At 42.6% G+C, this 19,472-nt stretch overlaps 1 protein-coding gene across 14 annotated transcripts in view; it reads left to right on the top strand.

The window, feature by feature from the left end:
• The window catches only part of LOC148030783 (uncharacterized), a 385,751-nt gene that overhangs the window by 335,940 nt on the left and 30,339 nt on the right, over window positions 1–19,472 (top strand). For 11 of the 14 annotated variants that reach the window (XM_087684297.1, XM_087684298.1, XM_087684294.1 and 8 more), the window contains 3 exons: window positions 1,207–1,387; window positions 12,901–13,079; window positions 15,592–15,727. In XM_087684297.1, the coding sequence (XP_087540423.1) occupies window positions 1,207–1,387; window positions 12,901–13,079; window positions 15,592–15,727 (496 nt within the window). The remainder of the gene's footprint in view (window positions 1–1,206; window positions 1,388–12,900; window positions 13,080–15,591; window positions 15,728–19,472) is intronic. The other 3 variants (XM_087684306.1, XM_087684305.1, XM_087684307.1) reach the window with 2 other exon arrangements.

The raw sequence follows: 19,472 nt of genomic DNA on the forward strand, positions 1-19,472 counted from the left end.
TTTATTGCCATTTTTCCATTTGGATAGAGCATCCCTAGTTTCACTAATGTCTCCAACATTGTATGCACATTGCATGCACACTTCTTTTTTCATGAAGAAGTTTGAATTAATGTATAGCACTATTTACACTTTCTCACCCTATGCTCTGAAATATTAGACTTAGACACTAATATAATAGGATAGCATTTACATATAGAGTCATTGGCATAGTTTAACTCAATATTTGCCAAAATTACTCAAAGCCATGACAAAAAGAAAAGTAACAAATCCAAAGCTATTTTTCTAGGGACTGTAAAGTATAAGGCTAATGAAATAATTAATCCGGCAGTTTATTATGCCAGACTTTATGTGCCCTTACATGGGAAAGAAGGACAAACTTTGAAGTCTTAAATATCGAGATGTTGCTCTTTCATACCCTCATCCCATCTTACTGTCAAGATGTACAAGCAATAATGATGCCAAGGATCTCTCATCTACGACAATTCCATGATCTCCAATCTATTTCCACTACCTTTGAAACGACATGGAATGATCTCTCATCTATGACAATTCCATGATCTCCAATCTATTTCCACTACCTTTGAAACGAGAGGGGTCAATCACTTGAATAGTCTCTCTAGCATGCTTTTTGATATCATAATCTCTTGGAAAGCTTGTAGCATCCCCCAGCTATCAAGCTCTCAACAAGTTGCAAAATTCATCCTTTCTAAACCATGCTCTCTTGTCATTAGCCCTCTAGCAAGTGTACAAGGACCCTCGTCATGCTGCTGTTCTCAGAAAATGGCAATAACTTTGTGTTCACATTAATTGAAGCTACTTTCCAAGTGCTTTGCCACCTTGTCTCCCTGACTTGCACATTGCCTGTTGCAAAAGATTAGAATTTAAATAAAGGAAAAAGAAATTCAGAGTAAAGAATATGGGACTTTTTTGGTCTGCATGAAATTGGGAGCATATTGAACTACCCTTCCCCTTCCTGTAATTGGGGAATATTAGTAACCATGTATCACTAGTTTAAAGTATTAACAATGATATGAGCAATTATATTGACTATAGTCACAGAGCACCTATTCAGAAAGTTCCCGTCGAGATCTCTTAGCTGAATTATGTAGCTATTTTTATTTTCTTTCTTCATTTGTCACTTTACATTTCAGTCCTTTTCATCTTCTGTGCTTGCAAGTGATCAACCTTTCTTCCTTCCTGAAACAGGAGATTGATACAGATGTTTGGAATAGGCTTCTATCAGCCCGTAACCGGAAGATTATAAAAGAGGAAGAAGTGAAGAGTATGACAGAAATCATGACAAAAATGAATGATTACATGAATCGTCTCGTTAGTCAAGATGATTTTAATCGGAAAAAGATTGAGAATGCTCTCAGAACATTAGCTGGTACAGCTATTTAGCTTCGCCCTAACAGAACAAAATAGAAAAATGCTTTTGTTTACTTCAAAAAGGCATGAGTTTGGATTATCTAAATAATGCAATTGGTGATTGAAAACTTTCATTTATATGATTGGAACTTTGAATGTTCAAAATTGTAATTTACCAATCTTCAATTCTTGTCTCCTTATATCACAAAACCAAAACTCGTACTTACAGCCTATGCAATTTCCTCTCCCCATCCCAGCCCGCATCCTCCCTGTTTTCACATTCATGTCCCATGTCTCTCATTTTCCCACCAATGTGACCATTTCTTCCCTTCCCCTTAACCAAGACATTTAACCATTCCCCTATATCTGCCCTTCTCCCCATCACCAATACCTTTAACACTTCCCCTCCTTTTGCATCCGTCTTATCAGCCTGTCTCCTTCCCCTCTTCCCACCATAGTGCAGCTTACAAATGGAGCATCCATCCCCAAGGGTTAAAGTCCGAGGAATGTGTTGTGGAGCTCAGCTGAGAGTGACAGAAGTTCGAGGAGAGTGAGCGTGAGAATGTGACATCTAGGGAGAGTGAGAGCATGAGTGAAAGTACGATTCGATATGAGTGTACCAACAATGTGTTGGTACACAAAATAAAATGTATTTATACTTAGGGCACATAAGGATGCATTCACATGTACAATGTGCATGTACTATGCATGGAGATTAAACCGGGCCTTTATCCCAACAACCTCCCACTTAAAGGTCTGATGTGAACCTCTAACCAACTCCCACTAGTCGTATGCAATGCTTGTGCTGAGCTTTGCTTAGACTTTTAGTGAGAACATCTGCAAGGTTGTCCTATGTTTTGATCTTGGTCAATGTGATTTGACCATCTTCCAGAATCTGTGTGATGAAGTGATATCGCACATCTATATGCTTTGTGCCTGAATGATACATGGCATTCTCAACTAGATACACAGCACTATGGCTATCACATCCCAAAACTGCAGTACCCATAGACATACCGAGATGTTCTGCAAGTCTGCTCAACCATATAGCTTTAGTTTATATGTTTTCAGCTTCAGTGGTACTCAATGCAACGATGTTCTGCAACCTGGAACACCAAGAAACAGCGCCACCAGCAATTGTAAAGACATACATGCTGGTGGACCTACGAGTGTCCAAGTCACCTGCCATGTCTGCATCACAATAACCCTACAAACTAAGTGCACCCTTCCCATAGCAAATACACTTTCTTTGTATACCCTTTAGGTATCAAAGAATACACTTGACAGCCTCCCAATGTGTTTTGCCAAGATTTGACATAAACCTGCTAACAACTCCCACTGCATGAGCAATGTTTGGACAAGTAGCAACCATAGCATACATAAAAGAGCCACAAGTTGATGCATAAGGGACTCCCTTCATAGCATTTGCTTCCACATCATCTTTTGGGTTGTTGGCTTTGCTAAGCTTAAGATAAGGAGGTAAGGGTACCCCAAAAGGCTTAGCTTCAGCCATGTTAAATCTGTCCAATACCTTTTCAATGTACTTTTCTTGAGATGAAAATAGCAATTTCTGCATCCTATCTCTACGAATCCTCATGCCCAAAATATGCTCTGCATTCCGCAAATCTTTCATGGAGAAGGCTGATTTCAGCTGATTTTTAAGAGCACCCAAGCTAGTCTTTCTTTTCCCAGCTAGCGCATCATCCACATACAAAACAAGTATGATGGGGCTGCCATTTGTATCCTTTTTCATGTACAAGCAATGATCTGCATGGCTACATGTAAATTCATAAGAAAGCATAAAGGTGTCAAACTTTTTGTACCACTGCCATGGTGCTTGCTTCAGCCCATATAGGCTGTGTTTTAGTTTACACATCATTTGCTCTTTTCCAGGAACTATAAAGCCCTCGAGCTGTTTCATGTAGATCCTCATCAATGTCACCATGCAAGAAAGTTGTTTTTTCATCCATTTGATACAGCTCTAAGTCCAATACAGCAATGAGAGCAAAAAGCACACGTAGAGTGGTCGTCTTCACAACAGGTGAGAAGACCTCTTGGAAGTCAATCCCTTCCTTTTGTGCATACCCTTTGGCAACCAGTCTTGCCTTGTACTTGGATTTCCCATCAACTGTCTTTACTTTGTATATCCATTTGTTTGGAAGTGGGTTCCTTCCCTTGGGCAATGACACAAGATCCCAAGTATCATTTGCATATAGAGATTTAATCTCTTTCTGCATAGCTAGCTCCCACTTACTGCTAAATTCACATGACTTGGCCTCTTTGTATGTAAGAGGCTCACCCTCATCTATAAGCATCACATAATGTAAGGAGAGGTCACACCTATGTGGTTGCCTTCTTACGCGTGTAGACCTGCATACCCAATGATCAGCATTTTCGGGAATTGGGTCTACAAATGGAGATATATTATATTCAGCATTTATTGGCTGTTGTAAGCCATTTTTAGCATGTTGTTCATGCTGTACAGCACCTCCATTTTCATTACCAGCACCTACATTTTCATAATCAGCAAGTCTATCTAGCTGTCCATGATCTCCCTGTGCTCCTATTTGCTGTCCATCATCATCTGGCTCAAAAATAACCGGCTAATCATCAGTTTCAGCCTATGGTACAGCACCATGAGGCTCATTTTCTGAAGTAATAGGTGGCTGCAAACTATGAAATTTGACATTTTTCATATCTTCATTAGAGGCTAAAGTACCTTTCAACAATTTTGCGTCATTGAACACAACATTACGGCTGCGAATAATTTTCTTGGACTGAGGTAACCACACTCTATAGCCAAATTCACCCTCATCACCATAGCCCATGAAAATGCCTTTGGTGGATTTTGGGTCAAGTTTGTTCCTCAGCTCATCCCTAACATGCACAAAAGCATCACAACCAAATATGTGTAAATAGTCATATAAGGCCGATTTGCCAGACCAAACCTCCTCAAGGATGCCATTATTTAAGGACCTGTTTGGAGAGCAATTGCAAATGTGAACCGCAATTTTGAGTGTCTCTCCCCAAAATTCATGAGGGAGATTAGCAGTGGACAGCATGCACCGCACTCTTTCACATAAAGTCCTATTATATCTTTCAGCCATCCCATTTGAAGAAGGGTTGTAAGGGACTGTAAGCTCCCTCTTAATACCATGCAAGTCACAAAAGGACTTAAATCCAGTCGATGTGAACTCACCCCCATGATCAGTTCTCAAACATTTCAACTTTCTACGTGTCTGAGTGGTCACAAATGCATGAAAAGTTTTAAAAACAGCAAACACTTCACTTTTCTTTTTCAACAAGTATACCCAAATCTTCTTGGAACAGTCATCAATAAAGGAGATAAAATATGCAGTACCACCGAATGATTTCACGGGCATACTACTTACATCAGAATGCACTAAGTCCAAGACATTGGACTTACAAGAGACACTTGAGTAAAAGGAATTTTTAATTTGCTTTCCAAATTGACACTCATTACAAAAGTCAAGCTTAGAGCCTTTTCTATCAACCCTCTTCGGAGAGTTAAGGACATCAAGTCCTTCTTGGCTCATGTGGTCTAATCTCTTATGCCATAACTCCAAGTGGCTGCAAATTTTAGCAACTGAAAGAAACTTGCCATTCAAGGCTTTACAATGCAAACAATACAAAGTGCTCTTCTTGGTTCCTTTTGCAATTAGCATGGAACTCTTTTTCACTTTCCACAAACCACCACCAAACTGTGTGGTGTAGCAATGCAAGTCAAGCTAACCAACAAATAGTAAACTCTTTTTAATGCCAAGCACATATTTGACATCTTTCAACACAAGCTCTTGACCATTGTCTAAAGACAAGTGTACATTGCCAATCCCATCAATGCTACAAGCATGGTTATTTCCAAGATACACCTTTCCATAACTGCCTGCATTGAACATAGCAAAACACTCTAAGAAAGGAGTTACATGGAAAGAGGCACCAGAGTCTACAATCAAAGTCTGAGTGACACCATCATCAACTAACAAAAGTGCATCAATCACATCAGCCTTGGTAATCTGCATATCCTGCATGTGACATACAAGGGTATCATAATCAATTGTACATAATACATCAGCCTCTGTATCTGAAAGCTCCTCTATGACCACACTAGAAGCCACATTGGCCTTTTCTTTGCCGTTGGTTGCCTCAGATGCATCTGTCTTATCTTCCTTCTTTTTTTTATCTCCTGCATTCTTCTTTCTCTCTTATTCCTTCTTGTAATACTTGCAATCAGGTTTATTGTGGCCCTTTCGACCACAGTGGTAGCAAGTAATGTCACTCTTTTCCTTTTCTTTGTCCTGCAATGCATTTTTCTTTTCAGCCTTGCCTCTTACATTATAAGCTGAGTTACTGCCTTCTCCACTAGACATACTTTTAATTTCTTCATTCAAGATAGAATCCCTCACCCCATCATATGAGAGATTGGGGTTATTGCTGAGTGAAACCACCAAGGTCTTCAAAGAGTCAAGCAGTGTCATGATCAAAAAGATCACCCTCAACTTATCATCAAAGTCCAAATTTGCATCTTTGAGCTAATTAAAAACCTTTATAAATGCACTCAAGTGCTCAGCTGTAGGCTTTGACTCATCCAGTCGCATATTCACCAACTTGCGCATTAAATGCACCTCATTAACAGGTGTGGTGATCTCATAGGTAGTTTTCAACTTCTCCCATATTGCATAACTTGTATCTAAACCCTTAATGTGTGTCAAGATGTCATCAGTGACACCCATCTTTATGTAAGCCACAGCTTTTTTATTTACTCTAGCCCAATCTACATCAAACATTAGTGCGGATTTATCTTCCTGCAAAGCATCCTCACAATCCTTCATGAACAAAATGCCCTGCATACGGTCTTTCCAAAGGTCAAAGCCATGACTATCAAACCGTCTGATTTCCATCAAACTCTTGATATCTGAACTGGAAGAAGTTACAGTCATTTTATCATAAACACAAGAGTAAATGCACTAAATTGTAGAAGCACAAGCTGAATCAGCAAAATACATTGTTGTTCTTTCTCAACCAGGAATAAATCTCTGCTGTTTGTATGTGAACCAGCCACCACACGGGCAAAAATGCAGAAAATTACCAAATTCTGCACAAATCCTCAAAATTTCAAGTCCAAAATTTGCATAATTGTCAGCCAATCTGACCCAGTTAAGCAGAATTTTGCCAATACATGAAAAGCCCCAAATTTCTAGGATCCAATGTCAAGAGATTTTGCTCAAAGGAGCAAAATTCTAACTAATTTGGCAAAATCCCCAAATTAATTGAGGTCACCACACAGAATGTCTTCAATTTCTGACTTGAAAATCACTGACGGGCATAAACAATGTCAAATCTAGGAGAACCCCCAAATTTTCGGGCCAGAGTTGCACAGATCGGTGGCCTGTGCCTCCAGCACGTGAACTCCCACCGTGGCAGGCCTGTCTGCCTATGACCTGCCGTCACTGCCTGTTGCCACTGGTGACTACTGCCTGGTCCCCCCCACGTGCGGACCCATCAACTGCTGCTGGATCTCAACGACTGGTCCTAATTGCGAGCAGTCCATCTATCCTGCTAGTCATCAGCTAGTCTGCCTGTGGCCTGTCGATGGTCCCCGCTGAACCTGCCCCACAGGCTGCCCCGCTGGACCCCAACGACTGGTCCTAATCGTGAACAGTCCATCTATCCCGCTGGTCGTCAGCTAGTCTGCCTGTGGCCTGTTGATGGTCCCAGCTGAACCTGCCCTGCAGGCTGCCTGTTTGTCGCCTGGGGTGTTCGCCTGCAACTGTAAGCTGTGCGTCTCCTGTCAGTTGTCAGTCGACTGCGTGTTGGTCTCGGGAAATGTGCAGAACCTTGGCTTGAATACCAATTATTGTGGAGCTCAGCTAAGAGTGACAGAAGTTCAAGGAGAGTGAGCATGAGTGTGACGGCTGGGGAGAGTGCGAGCAGAGTGAAAGTACGATTCGATATGAGTGTACCAACAATGTGTTGGTACACAAAGAATAAAATGTATTTATGTTAGGGCATGTAAGGGTGCATTCACATGTACAATGTGCGTGTACTATACACGGAGGTTAAACCGGGCCTTTATCCCAACAGAATGCACCCTCCACTTGTCTAAAGATGACCTTTCAATCACACAGGCTATAGCAAATTTGCCAAACCACCACTTTTTTGTAATTGTCCCTTCCATCCAAGGTGATTGGTTTCTTGCACCCCTTCATATCTACAAAGTAGTTTCATAATGCACTCCTTTGAAGACAAATCTTCAAAAGTTGACCACTTAACATGCCAAGATTCTTGTCAAAACCCACTACCTACTCAATAGATTTTTTATCTTCCCAAAGAATGGCTGCCTCTCTATTCATGTCAACCAACCTCTCAAATGTCTCATCTGGAGGCAGGTGGCGCAGGCTGGACAGGAAGGCGGGGCTGCTGTAGAGCTCACAGGTGGCGCTGGCTGCAAAGCGCACAGGTGGCATTACTCGACAAGGAGGTGGTGGCAGCTCCTAGACTAGGGCGGCAGCGGCTACTGGACAACAGTGCTGCAGGGTTGCGAGCCTGCTGGGCTGCTGGTCGGGGGCAGCAGCAGGGTGGTTAGCCTGCTGGCTGGCTGGGAGGAGGTGATCCTAACAAAGCTAGAGCTGACGAAGAGCTCGGTGAACCTTGGTGCTCCGATACTGAATGTTGAAGATGAATTTGGCAGCTATCAGCTCAAAATAGAGTGAACAGTAGAGAGAGAGTGAGAGTATAGACACAGCTCAACACACAATTCAATTCCCAATGTGTAAGTGAAAGTATATAGTACAACCCTTAAACCTTAGGGTTGTGTAAGCTCCTTAAGGTGTGTTCACACCCGAAAGTGTGTAAAGTGCGGTAAGTGACCGAACTGTGTAACATAAACACACAAATAGAGAATAATGTGACTAGGGGAAAAACCCTCTCTTACGAAGAGTAAGAAGTGCCCTAATGTCCTACTATAGATCACCAACAATCCTCTGTGAGCATAGGTGTTAGTTAAACCCAACAGTATGCACATCTCAAACTTGGATAGGTCTCTTCTCAAGAGAAAACATCCTACTATGTGTGAGTGTGCTCTACAAAGAGAGTTTTTACCTTTAATATGGAGGACGACAACTGACTTATGAGAGAGGACTTCGATCAAGTAGCTTTCACATCTTGCTCCTACCAAAGGATCAAACTAGTGGCCCATTGCAACAAGAGATGGTACATTCAATAAGACCTAGCTAGTTGCACGATGGAGTGTTTCAGACATTGGGCCGACCAAAGAAGACCTTCACAAAGATTACAATGGGATCTAGGAGAGTGGGTTTGAAGAGACTCGTTCCTCAATAGATCTTGTGATGTAGTCGTTTCTAGCTAGACCACCAGGTTAGGGAGGAGAATACTTATGAGCAAGATCAAAGTAGAGCAAGCTGCTACTCAGTATTGGTACAAACGGTATCCTTGCACCTTTCTTGACAGACTTTTAGAGGAGATTAGATTATTGCTTCAAACCCAATAAGATCTCACTCTTCCTATCGCTAGTGCATAGGAGCTTGACGGTTGGTGCCTAATGTGGTTATGGCAAGGTTCCTATAGCATGCGTGAGATGGGAAGCAATTGAGGAGACTCAAAGGCATTGCCTATGGGATTTCCCGAGGGCCTAGGAGGTGTGGAGGAGAGCCTAGGATGGTCTTCCTAGGTATAGTTGAGACTATGATAGTGACCTAGGGGTAAGTATCTCGCATCATGGATAGAGGCCCAACATGTGGATACAAGGATTTTCAAGGGAATCACTTTTTCATCTTATTGGCTAGCACTATAGCAAGATCCACATGCTAGACTTCTCACAAGTAGAGTGGGCCAAGGTTACCACACCGGTACCATGGCGTCTCCCCCGATAGATTGCACTTCTACTGGGTGCTACTACTACGGCAAGAACAGTCATCCCACCGAAGATTGTCGACATCGACCTTTGCTCCCCACCCCTTTGGAGTATATGCATCTTCCACGAGGCACTTCCTGTGCTACCTCTTCTTTCTAGGCCACAAAGATCATTCTACATCAGCTATTAGAGTATTATGCTCAAGGCAATAAGCCGCATCCAACGCACACTAAGTCCTTTTGAGCCCACAGAGGCTCTAAGACCATACGAGGTGATAAGCCCTCCTGGAGACCACCACACTATGCGGAGGTTTTCCCCATCTACTTCTGGGTCCAATGCCTTCCGCAACCCACATCTCCTCCACAGTCCACTTCCCTAAGAGCTCGTGATTGTTCCCCTTGGCTCAACCTAAGCCTCCTTCTTCCCCACCCTCTTCTACTCAGGTTCAAGAGGACACCTTTGGCCGTTCTTTGGCTTCTGCTCCTTCCGATCCCCAAATACCTTCCTCAGCACAACCAGCGGCGCTTCCTTTGTCATGAGATGCTTCGGAGTTCGTGAGCCATGGGTGGTTGGATTTTCTTACTTTGCCCTTAGAGGGGGCTTCCCATTCTTCTTCGGCTTCAGAGGAGGCTCCTACTTCTACTCCTGGAGATTCAGAGGGGGACCCTACATGCCATGAAGTTCTTCATCCATCATCTTTTACTCGCGAGGTTTGGCTCTCTTTCAAGCAATTTTACCTCTACATGCCATGAAGTTCTTCATCCATCATCTTTTACTCTCGAGGTTTGGCTCTCTTTCAAGCAATTTTACCTCTACTGATTCCTAAGATCTAGAGAATCTATCTAGTTCGGGGCCCTTGGATCTTCAGCAGCGACTTGGTGACTAGGTCTTCGTATTCCTTCCAACATGGAGTCAAGGAGCTAGTGGCTTCTCTCCCAAGGTTGAGTTTCGAATTCTACAGCTCATCTTATCTCTTGACTATCTTCATAGATCTCCTTTTAGGTGAAATTTTCAGATTACATGGTGGATCTTCCTCTCTCTTCTCACTCCTCTTTTGCGCTCCTTTTTGGGCTACCACCCTAGACAGCTAGCACCCTCCCTCCAAGCGCCACCCTAGATAGTCTCTTGCCTATTTATAGGCTATCTCTGTCACTCATTTGTTTATTGCTGATCCTTCAGTCTGTCACTCCCACTCTCTCTCCGTTAGTCTTCTAACACTCTCTCCTTCCACCAGCTCTCCCTATCATCAGGCCCGAGTCTCCTCCATCTTTCGATCTGCGTTTTGGTGGTAGCCTACCTCATCTTCTACTGGCGCTTTACCTCCATAGTTGGCAGTAGCTCCATCATCTTGGCATTAGTCTTCTCCAACTGGTGACTTCATCCACCCATCCAGCGTCAACCATCACATTGCGTTTGGCAACTTGGTGGAGTTCTTCTACAGCCAGCGGCCTTCCTCCATCATAGGCGTCAGTATCCATCATCATCAGAGGCAATTGCACCTTGCGTTTTGGTTCCTGGCTGCTTCTTCAGACATCAGGCGTCACTCCACAGTTGGTTTTTCACTCCCAGAAACTATCTTCATCTGCATTTTCAGCATTTGGCTCATCCTCACCACCTGGCATCACTCCCAATAGCTGGTGTTAGCTCTTCAGCCTTACATTTGCAGACGGAGGCTTCATCGGCTGTCACCCTACTCATAGGTACCACTCTTCATCCCTGCGTTTGCAGATTCAGAGGCGTCTCACCCTTTGACAGCAGTCTCCCTACTCTAGGCAACACCTCCTCATCCTACGTTTGCAAACTTAGAGGCTTCTTCGGCAATCTTCTTGCACTCCAGGGCATCCTTCGTGCTACAGCACCCTTGTATCAGATTTCACTTCATTAGCATGATTCATCTTTTTGAGTTTCTTTTCTCTCTCAATGTTTGTCGTACACTCTCTGTGTTTTCCCCCACAAACCCTACTATCTCTCTGGTCACTCAATCATTTTGACACAATGGGCATAGCAGCAAATGGGATCTGATTGCTAGCATTATTATTTGGTCCATTTAAACCATGAGGTGTAGCAATGCCATCAATCTACTGTAGGAGATGGGAGGGATTGCAAGGTGACTGTGAATGTATGAGGAGAGATTGCAGGGTGATTGTGAACGTATGAGGAGGGGAGATGCTTTTATGCGGGAATGGATCTCTAGCAGCTTCTTCCACCTTAAGTCACATATGGTTTAGCATTACCACCCACCACACATGTTGTCTATCGAGGCCTTGCATTTATGAAGTACTTAGCAGTCCCTGACAAGGCCCATTGTTTACTTTATTCTATCCCTTAGGGGCTCTTTCCAAGGTGTTATTAATAGGTTTTTCTTGAAAAAAGAGGATGCACTTTAAAGGTCAGCAAGAGAAAGGGTGTAAGTGGAGGCAGCTCTTGCGTGCTTGCAAGCATGACAGTGTCAAGGCAGCAGCAGCAACAGTCAGTTTGGAGGCTTCATGCTTGTCATATCTCAATCCAGTAAGGGAGATGACGATAATACCCCAAAGGCATGACTATCATGTGCCGAAGAGCTTAGATCTTGCGATATCACCACATGGTTAGCTTCACCAAAACAAGTTACCATTAGTCTAGGGGTCTAGCGCCTCTCATTTGCACCTCTATCATGACTAACATTCAACAAATGTTGTCAATCCTTATGAATTTCAAGGGTACAAAAAAACTCCAACAACTCTCCCAACACCTCTGAATGTATCTCTCATAATCATCTACTTGAACCTTTGCCTCCTTTAGTGACTTAGGGTTTCTCATCCTCGCTTGGAACTGCATGTTTATTTCCAAGCCACTGACAAAGAGTTCAGCAAGCACATCTTCTAGTAATTTATTTGGTTGTTTGACCTAGGTGGCTTCATAGGTGGCGTATCTAGAGGGCACTCCCTTTGCGGTAACCTGTCAGGGTGGGGTGTTTTACCAACTGAAGGTTAGGATGATCCTTTCTCGGGTCCTAAGTTGCCTGGGTGCCTAAATGGGGTGCTTGATGCCTATCCTCGCCAATGTAATGCTGGTCTTCCCGGAGCTATCAACTGAAGGGAGTGGAAACAAGCAGCATAGTCTAACGAAGCCAGAGGCTTAAGGGTTTGGTCTTGTGATTGCGTTTGCATGACCGAGTCGTGCATACCCAACTCCCAAAACACAAAACAATCCATTAACAATACAAACAGATAGAGGACAAGAATTCTCAGCTACATTGCATGTAACATACATATTTGGAAATTTTGAAGTATAGGTCACATTATGGACTGCAACCTTAACTTCTATTTTAACTGTAGAAACCCCTTCAATTTAACTTTTCCTTTTCTTTTTTTCTAGTCCATGATGAGATATACCATGGATTGGTTGACTCATCATTTTTGTTCTCATAAGTCATTTCAACTCTAGTGGGTGTTATTTCTTTTTACCTAGTTAAGCTTTCATGTATTTTCCAAAACAAAAGAAGTTTCTATTAATAAGTACCTCAGTCTCTTCATACCTTCTTCAAGTCATCCAATCTGATATTTATGGTATTAAGAAACATGAAAAAAGATGTGGACTCTAATTTATCTATATGCTGTCAAATATAATCTGATTGAAACTGGTTTTCTTTTACATTTTAGAGTTTCGGGAAAAAAGAGAGAAGAAAAGGAGGAACCTAGCACTTATTTTGCATATAAAACAAGGACTTATAGAGATTGAGCTGAATCCTCTAGCTGGAGATTATAAAGATGCTGCGTTACTTCCCAAGACATTGATCGAAGAATTCAATGACGTGATTTTAAGAGAAGCTAACCTAAAGGTGATTAATTATATCAGTAGTCTGGTCTAGCCTCATGCTCAACAGTAACAACTTTGGTTGCAACAGGTTTCACTTTTCAGCAGATGGAACTGCGAAACCAACTAGTTTCCCTTGGAACACACACCCCCCACCCCCTCCTCTCCTCTCCCCCAACAACCCAAAAAAAAAAACCAACCCACCCCAAAAAAAGTCAAAAAGGGACCTTTGACAATTAGAATGTACTCCTCAAAAGCCAAATTGTGAGTTTTTTTTGCCAAAAATTCACGATGACACCATCTTTTAGGGGAGATGGAGCAACCTTATAGGACCCCTGCAAGATTCCAAATTTCACGTACTTTGTGTGTTTTTCTCTACTTGCACTAAATCTCTCATATTCAAAAGAATGCTGTTATGTTGTTGCAACCTTTGTGTCTGTTGCAACGTTTTATTCAATCCCATTTTGTTCTGATTAAGATTATTAATATCTGTCCAGATACGCAAGAGAAGTTTTGAGCCATTTGAGCCAGAGATAGTGTGATGGTCTATGCCCTTTTTGCACATGGCATTCCAAATGTATCATGATCTAATACTAGCAATCAGCTCCATCTGTGGCTGTGTCATGTTATTAACTAAGTTCCTAAAAAGTCAGGAGCCTGAATCACCCTCAGATCATGGTTCGAAATAAAGTAACAGATGCCCCCCTGTATAGGCACGCATACATCCCCTGTCAGTGACCCAGGCAATGCTCCCAATCTGTTATCATCTACCCTTGAGTGCCTCTGAACACTGTCCAAAGAGCCCTCCTTCAATTACCATAGGCTATGTCTCTAGGTCTCCTATGCTGCCTTGCATCTAGAGCACAGGAGTATGATGCTGCCCAAAACCAAGCCCCCACTGCCACTAGGTCCCTGCAATATCCAAGCCAAGTGCCAGCCGCTAAGCTCCTATGAGCTACAAGCAATAGGATGACAAATATCTTCCTAGACCTAAAGCTGTCATGTAGCCTCCTCCAAAAGTCATATAAGATCTCATCTACGGTTCCCTCTCCATGCCAATAGGAGGTGGCTGCTGGCTGTGCTCTAATCCTGCTCTCCTGTATCCTCCTCCCCATCCTAATTGTATTGCCAAAGAAGGCCATGTCACATGGCATATCAAGGAACAGGTCCCTCCGCACCTGCTCTCCTGGATTCCACTGTAATATCTATTAAGACGTCCTCTACCTAATATCCCCATCCATCTACAAATCAAATGGCTGGCTCTAGGCCAAAGTGCCACTTCCTCTCAAAGTGCACCACTACTCTAATCCTCTGTCTGGAGCATCCAATGAACATTGTCTTATCAAAGCCCTCGCAGTGGAGGTGGTCATCCTCCTCAACCATAAAAGCGAATGTCCTATCTCTACTAATTGCAATGACCACAGTAATTCCAATGTTTGACCTAATCTTTGCAGCCCCAATTATTGGAGCCCAAAAAGTGTGGCTTTCTCCTAGTTACACCTTTCAGCTGCAGTCTATATGATCGGTAGGGAGATGTTGCTTGTTAAGAAAACCAAACATTAGTAGACACTCCAACCAGAGCTTTGTGAAGATATTGTCAGCAGAATACTCCCTTGGCACACCGAGTCCTATGACTATTCATGAGAGAAATAACATGTCCTCTAACTGATCCTGGCCGACGAGGGAGGCTCCACCTCTGCCTAGCTCTGTCTTCTCCCATTGTGTTATGCAATGGACTGACCCAGAGGGCCTCTACATGTGAGGGAAACTAAGCTTTGTACCACCACCTGACTTTCAATTAGTATCTCTTTTTGGAGAGGATTTTAACGTGGTGACTGTGCATAACAATTATAGGTCCTCGCTCATCTTGAGAATAACAAAACTAACTCTAGAATCCTCCTCCCAACTCCAAACATCTCCTCTGCTAAGGACATCCTCTGTAATGCAGTCCTCCTACTGAATTGCCTGTCACAAATATTATCACGTCCTACATGTATGAATCCACTATCAGAGATGGAGAGTGAGAAATCTCCATGTTGTGCTGTTGTCTGATTGCTACATGGGCAGCTGCTAACAAATCTCTCAGTGGTCTCCATCTGGCCAAGAGCTGGCTACCTTCTCAAACTCTTTCCATCTCTTTCTCTTCTTAGATTCCCTCCTTTATATCTCCCTCTTGCTACCTTCTCAAACTCTCTCCATCTCTTTCTCTTCTTAGATTCCCTCCTTTATATCTCCCTCTTGCTATTGCAAGAGCATCTTTGTCCTCCTCTCTCCCCATCGTACCTCGTATGCTAAGACCTCCCTTCTTGAGGTCAAGATATGGCACTGTTAAGAAGCTCACAAGCAAATAAAATGTCTAATAAGAGGGCTAACCATCCAGTGGTTTGTAGTGCCAATCCATATGATAATTCCATGCTGTCATACAATTCGTACTTCTTTAGGCATCTATGGCCGCTGTATCTTTAGTTAGACAAGCTAAATTTTGAGTCATTCGTAAGAACTTTGATATGCACAGTGACCATTGATCAATTCTCCAGGTAAAGATTTTGACTGGAATGAAGGATTTCAAAAAGGGCATCTATGAAGTGCAATGGGACATTGAAAGACTCCAAATGCTAGAAAAGATTTTGTATGAAAAAATCAGTTTCATACAGCTTCTTCGAAACACCAAAGGTGCTACCACTTTATATAACAGAGTACCAATTAGCATAGCATTCATTTTCTTTTGTAATGGGTAATTGTATCAATCACAAAAAGAGTACAAAATTTTCTGTGTTGACATTTTTTTGGTACAACAAAATTATCTTCATGGTGACAATTTTTGTTACAACAGAATTTTTGAACTCAAAGACATGGATTTCACCTGGTTTGCTTGTATAATTTACAAATGCCATAACCAAGCAAACTGAAAAGAAATAATGACTTGTTTGAATAGGACATGTCACATATTTTAGTGCAGATGTAATTGTATGTGTTTTTTTCTCAACTAGTCCTCGTGACCACTGCAAGAAGAATATTTCCTGTAGTAAAGAAACCAGCCTAGTTTGTAGCGATTCTCCACTCTATGGGTACTCTTTCTATGATAGTCTCCATAACGTTTCCCCCCCCCCCCTCCCGGGTTTCCCAAACAATAGAAAATTCGATAATAATGAGCAGCCCGAAAAATGAACCTGAGGTAAAAGTAATACAATAAGAATATTGTATATGACTTTGAAATAATGACATCCAAATGCTGCACGAAATCTGATATAAGGGCTGGATAAAAAGCTAGCCAAGTAATCTAAGATGCCAAACCATGTGTGACTCAAGATGGAAGAAAGTGTCTAAATCCCGCGTCCTTGGAAAGCATATTTCCTCCTCATGCTTTGAGTTACCATGTAGTCTGCGTCCCAAGGAGAGTGTAAGCAATCTCTATCTAAATCCTAGAGAGCACCTCTACAATCGAGACATCCTATAGGTCTATAGCATGGATGCACCTCAAGTTGAGCTATAACACGCTTTACAGCTGATTAGCATTTCTAAACAGCCCCAAAACATGCTTAATTAATGAAAAGCACAAATTGGTGCATGGTTTAGGAGAGTTTCACTAGTCCCCCAAAACCCTAATTTTTTGGTGCACCCTTCAATATCTATAAATAGACGAGATGCCCACCATTCAACCTGATCCTTTGGCGCAGGTTTCTCACTCTACCTTGCAGATTTCAGCCATCAGCCACCTACTATCTACTGTCCAGCCATCACAAACTGCAGCCCATCACTATCCAGCCCTACACGGCCTGTTTTCAGCCATTGCCTTGATGTTTGGAGGTCTCCATCTGCTGCATCATCATAGCACTTGATCAGCCTGCATTTTCAACATTTGGTGCCAAGCAACAAGCTGGTGCCATCTCTCCCACAAGGCGATTGTTGCAATACTTGCATTTTTGCTATCCAGTAGGCCATCTACATCAGTAAATACCTCTCTTGTTGTCACCTCAATTCCCTCATACTTTGGCGATCAATGTTTGATGTTTCTTGCACTCCGACAATCCAATTGGTGGTCAGTGCACTTGGAATCCGCCTCCAGTGGACATCACTCTCTAACATTACATTGCTTAGACCCTTAGGCATTCTGTATCCTCTTACATTCATTTACAGCATTCATTCACTTTAAAGTTTTTTCTCTCTATGTTTGTCTTTGTGTTTGAGTTTTGATTTTTTGCATTTTGCATTTAGGATTTGAGTTTTGCTCGTCTCTATTTGAGTCTTTGTGTTTCAGTCTTAGTCATACATGCTATGTTTTCTCAGTGCAAACCCTAGCATATCTTCACATGGTATCAAAGCTAGTGCTCTTCTAAAGAGTATCCTATGATGATTGTGGAGGCTAGTCTTTGTGCAAGACTCACACACGACTCAATTTTGACTCATAATGTCTAAGGCACTTTCTTCTAAGGATCCTATGATCCCTTGTCAGGCTTCTTCATCATTGGAGGCTCTGATAATGGAGGATCTGAGAAGGCATTATGGTCTCGAGGAGGTAGACACACCTTCACCTTTACCATCTTCTTCTTATATTTTGGTCATCTTACAGACAAAGAGTTTGAGGAGTATTTGCACATCACGTACAATTCGGTTAATACTTCTCCAACGAGTGCTACCACTCCCTTTGGACCAATCGGTGAGACTGGCCATTTCCCTGATCTTAGAGGAACCCCGACATTTGGCACATCTAATGATCCATCTCCTTTATCTCAGCTAGGCCTTATGTCAAGTTCATATAATCCTTTTGAGTCGTATGAGTCAAAACCCTCTCCTATTTCTTCCTTTGTTGTGCAAGATCCGGTTGATTTTTAGCATGTTAACTTTATTAGAGGAGGCTCTTGAAATAGATTCCCTTCATTAGGTATATCTCTACCATTTGTTTCATTTGAGCAAGTAAACCACACTTCTCCCGTCCCAACACTATCTTCTTCATATTCTGATCTACTCATATCTTCATTCCAAATCTGGAATTACATTCCTTTCATCTCTGCTCCTAACACTTTCTCTTTCTCCATCCCACGATCTACCTACCCTCCATTCACTCCACCTCTTGGTGCATCGTTAGGAAGAATGCTACCCTTTAACACTATACCTTCCACATACCCTCACTTTATCACATCCTTCCACTATAGGATGGTTGTGATGGTCATCCCCCTCACTACCCCAGGATACTCACAAACCCTCCACATAACCTTTTAGATGCAAGGATATCCCTCCTGTGCTTATGGATTGTTGTCACACATCCCTTGGGTTACTCCTACGTAGGGATTTCCATCCTCTGCTACCCGTGTACGTATCCCTCTACCATGGACTTCTCAGGCAATTACCATGCCCCTACGCAGTCCTTCCCAAGTGTACTCCGTTTCCCCACGCTATCCCACGTATTCACCCTACCCCAATGACACCTTCTCTATCTCCTAGCACTACCACTCCTGTTGCAACGGCCAAAAATGCCTTCATAGATAAGACTCATTTTAAGGGGTTGAATTTCACCACTTGGTCGAACTTCATGCAACAAGTTCTTGAATCTCAGGGACTTCGGGAATAAACCCTCGATTATCTCACTTTGATCACATCCGTCAATGGAGAGTCCACAATGCCATAGCCAATGTTAAGTTAATATAGGGATTGCTTTCTTCCACTCTCAATTACAACATTTTCCCCTTGCGTCTGAGCGTTGGAGTCATCCCCTTGACCGCTATGTGGCACAAGATCGCACTCGACGTATCAATCTTGATTTTGAGCTCAAAGAGTTTTTCATTAATAAGGAAGGGGATGATCTGACAATCAAGTTAACCAAGTATCGACATTCACTAACTGAGTTTCCCACTACTAGCTCTCCAAAGTCAAATCACCATCAGGTCACATTCTTCTTGAACAAGTTGCCTGACAAATACTTCCATTTTATCTAGCACATTATCTCACTACCTAGATTACCAACCTTCTATGAGTTTGAGTGTCACTTCTTGTGTTATGGGAGACTGCATGATCACGTCTACAAGAAGTCCTCCACACACATCCATTCAAAGAAGCAAGGGTTGACTGCCTCTTCTTTGGGAAGAAATCCACCAATGGTGGCAAGAACTGGCAAGATGCAAAGGCAAGCCAAACCAAGGATGACACCACTTCCTCGGATAGAACCAAAGAAACACGACCCCTTTGGCAGCATATTCCTAAGAATAATAGGTTTTGCACACACTGTCAAAGGTCAAGCCATGTGGATGAGGAGTGTTGTACTAAGGCCCAAGGTCTTCCTCCTAGAAAACCACCATAGACTGTTGCAATTGCCTCCACTCTAACTGGCAATCCAGTGGAGCTGTGCCTCCTACTGCTACACCATTTGCTCCGTCTGCCCTAGTGGCTACTAGACATGTTGCATACGGACAACCTAAGCAAC

The sequence above is a fragment of the Lygodium microphyllum genome, chromosome 9, assembly GCF_053477565.2.
Source record: "Lygodium microphyllum isolate KBCC chromosome 9, Lygodium_microphyllum_v1.1.10, whole genome shotgun sequence".
Classification (NCBI taxonomy): Eukaryota; Viridiplantae; Streptophyta; class Polypodiopsida; order Schizaeales; family Lygodiaceae; genus Lygodium; species Lygodium microphyllum.